Source organism: Trichechus manatus, unplaced genomic scaffold, assembly GCF_000243295.1.
Source record: "Trichechus manatus latirostris isolate Lorelei unplaced genomic scaffold, TriManLat1.0 scaffold00069, whole genome shotgun sequence".
NCBI lineage: Eukaryota > Metazoa > Chordata > Mammalia > Sirenia > Trichechidae > Trichechus > Trichechus manatus.
Window position 1 is genome coordinate 13,663,014 of NW_004444005.1, and position 2,359 is coordinate 13,665,372.

A 2,359-nucleotide genomic window follows, 5' to 3' on the forward strand; every position below is an offset into this window, starting at 1 on the left:
TGTGTGTGTGTGTCTGTGTGTCTGTGTGTGTGTGTCTGTGTGTGTGTCTGTGTGTGTGTGTGTCCGTCTGTCTGTCTGTGTTTGTCCTGGGGAATGAACGCTTGCTGCTGCTAAGCAAACTGTGGTCCAGAGACCTGGAGGGACTGGGGTCACTTCCTGGACAAAGAAACCTCAGGTGACTTCCTGGACAAAGAAACCACAGATGACGTGGCAGGCCAGCCAGGGAGCTCAGGAGCAAAGGGTGACCCATCTGACCCAGTGACAGACAGAGCCATGTGGGAGGCACCAGGAACAGCCAGGGGGGCTTCCTGCCACCAGCATTCCTGGAACAGGCAGGCAGCGGGCACTTCCTGTTTTGAAGGCGGCCCAGGACCCCTGCTCACCAGGCTGTGGGGATTTCCTCATGGGCATCAGACAGCCGCCTTCCTGGCCAAAGGCTGAAGGTCACTTCCAAGAAGCTGCACGGACTCTGGCTGCTGCTGGCCCGGAAAAGCATCTGGATGGGTGCCTCTCTCCCCCAGGGCCCCCCCGGACTCCAGCAGAGGGTGGCTGAGGGAATAGCGTGGGAGGCCTGTTCCCCCAGCCCAAATCCTCAACCTTCCCTTTGGAGAAAAATGAGCCTTGGTGGCCCAATGGTTAAGTGTTCAGCAGCTAACAGGAAGGTTGGCAGTTCGAACCCACCAGTGGCTCCATGGGAGAAAAGACCTGTTTATCAACTAGGAAACCCTATGGGGCAATTCTTCTGTGTCAGGTGGGGTCCCTATGAGTAGGAATCGACTTGACAGTACCTAGCAACAACGTTTCAGAAACCAGTGCTCCAGTGCCCAGACGCTGCCCCAGCCTCACTATGGAGACCACCCCATCCCAGCATGGCTGGACCTCTTAAAGCAGCTGGGCCTGCAGAGCCAAACTGCCTCACAGTGCCCCTCTCCTCCCGTGGGCAGGGGGCTGGGCCCCTACCCTCTGGAGCCCCATAGCCCTCCGGAAGGGGCTGACAGGGAGGTATGTGATCAGGACCTGGCCAGGCCGGAGCCTCAAGGCCACCACAAGGACGCTGAAAATACCTCCAGCCCCACTGCCCCCAAGACTGCAGCCCCCACTCACCGAGGCTTCCATATCCAGTTCAATCTCAGCTGCAAGCTGGCATCAAGGTTTTCTAGGAGGCAAAGGAAAGACGGGTCACACCACGAGCCTGGCCTGCCTCGCCCTCCTACTTCTGGGGATGGAGGACAGCCCACAGCCCTTGGAACCCCACCTGGCCTCTCCTATCCTGGAGCGGGGGGCCCCAGCCTCCTCTGTCCCCTCATTCCCCGGAGCTCAGCAACACCATGCATCCCCACCCACAGCGTCTTTCTACAACATAGTGGGAAAAGCCCCTGTCTCCTCTGTTCAAACTCCTCCTGGGTGGGGGGTGTGGGGGTGGGGGGTGTGTGGAGCAGAAGACAGCCTTTGTTCATTGTGTCTTTTGGTACTGTCTGCCTTTTTTAAAACCAAGGACATGTATTACTTTCATTAAAGTAAAAAATTCTTCCTGAAAAATGTGCATGCCCCAGGACCCCAGCATATCTACTTACTAGCTGTGTGACCTTGGGCAAGTTACTTAACTCTTCTGTGCCTCCTCCCTTCCTCATCTGTGAAATGGAGACAATAATTGTGAGCTATCCCCTGGGGTTTCTGTGAGGACTAAATGAATGCATTCATGAAAAGCCTTAAAAGTGACCGTAACACTGTAGCTCTGGGTTCATGCTTGCTATTGTATCCTCTCCGCCTCAGATAAACACTGATGTATGTGCAGAGGGGAGGCCCAGCTCCAGGACCCTTGTCACGGCATGGTTTGTTACAGTAAAAAACTGGGACCCACGTGTGCCCATCAAGAGGAAATGTGAAAAACAGAGTGGCAGATAAAAGGCAGGTGGTGCATGCTGCCCCCAGGAAAGGCTAGGGCAAGAGTCCAGGTATCTCAACCCCCTCCATCTATTTCCACAGGTGTAAATATCTACGAAGGAGCCCTGGTGGCACGGTGGTTAAGTGCTCAGCTGCTAAATGAAAGGCAGGTGGTTGGAACCCACCAACGGCTTCAAGGGAGAAAAGACCTGGCGATGTGCTCCCATAAAGATTATAGCCTAGGAAGCCCTATAGAAGCTTTGCGTCCAAATTGAAAATAGTGGTGGGGCAGCAAAATGATTTTATTTTGCTTTTAAGAAATTGAAAAGAATATATTCACATATTACTTGTCTAATAAAAATAAACAGAGGTGTACATAATAGTATTCACGGCCTCCCCCACCCCACTCTTGGCTCCCTCTGCCTCTAGGATCCTTGGTGACCTCTCCCTCCAACCTCATCTCTCCATCCCAGAC

At 54.0% G+C, this 2,359-nt stretch overlaps 1 protein-coding gene across 1 annotated transcript in view; it reads right to left on the minus strand.

Annotated features, from left to right (window-relative positions):
- Positions 1-1,131, minus strand: part of PLXNB2 (plexin B2) — a 20,747-nt gene extending 19,616 nt beyond the window's left edge. Inside the window, exon 1 of the mRNA XM_012556579.2 lies at positions 1,105-1,131. Coding sequence (XP_012412033.2) covers positions 1,105-1,116 — 12 coding nt within the window. The 5' untranslated portion in view covers positions 1,117-1,131. The remainder of the gene's footprint in view (positions 1-1,104) is intronic.
- Positions 1,132-2,359: the final 1,228 nt, after the last annotated feature.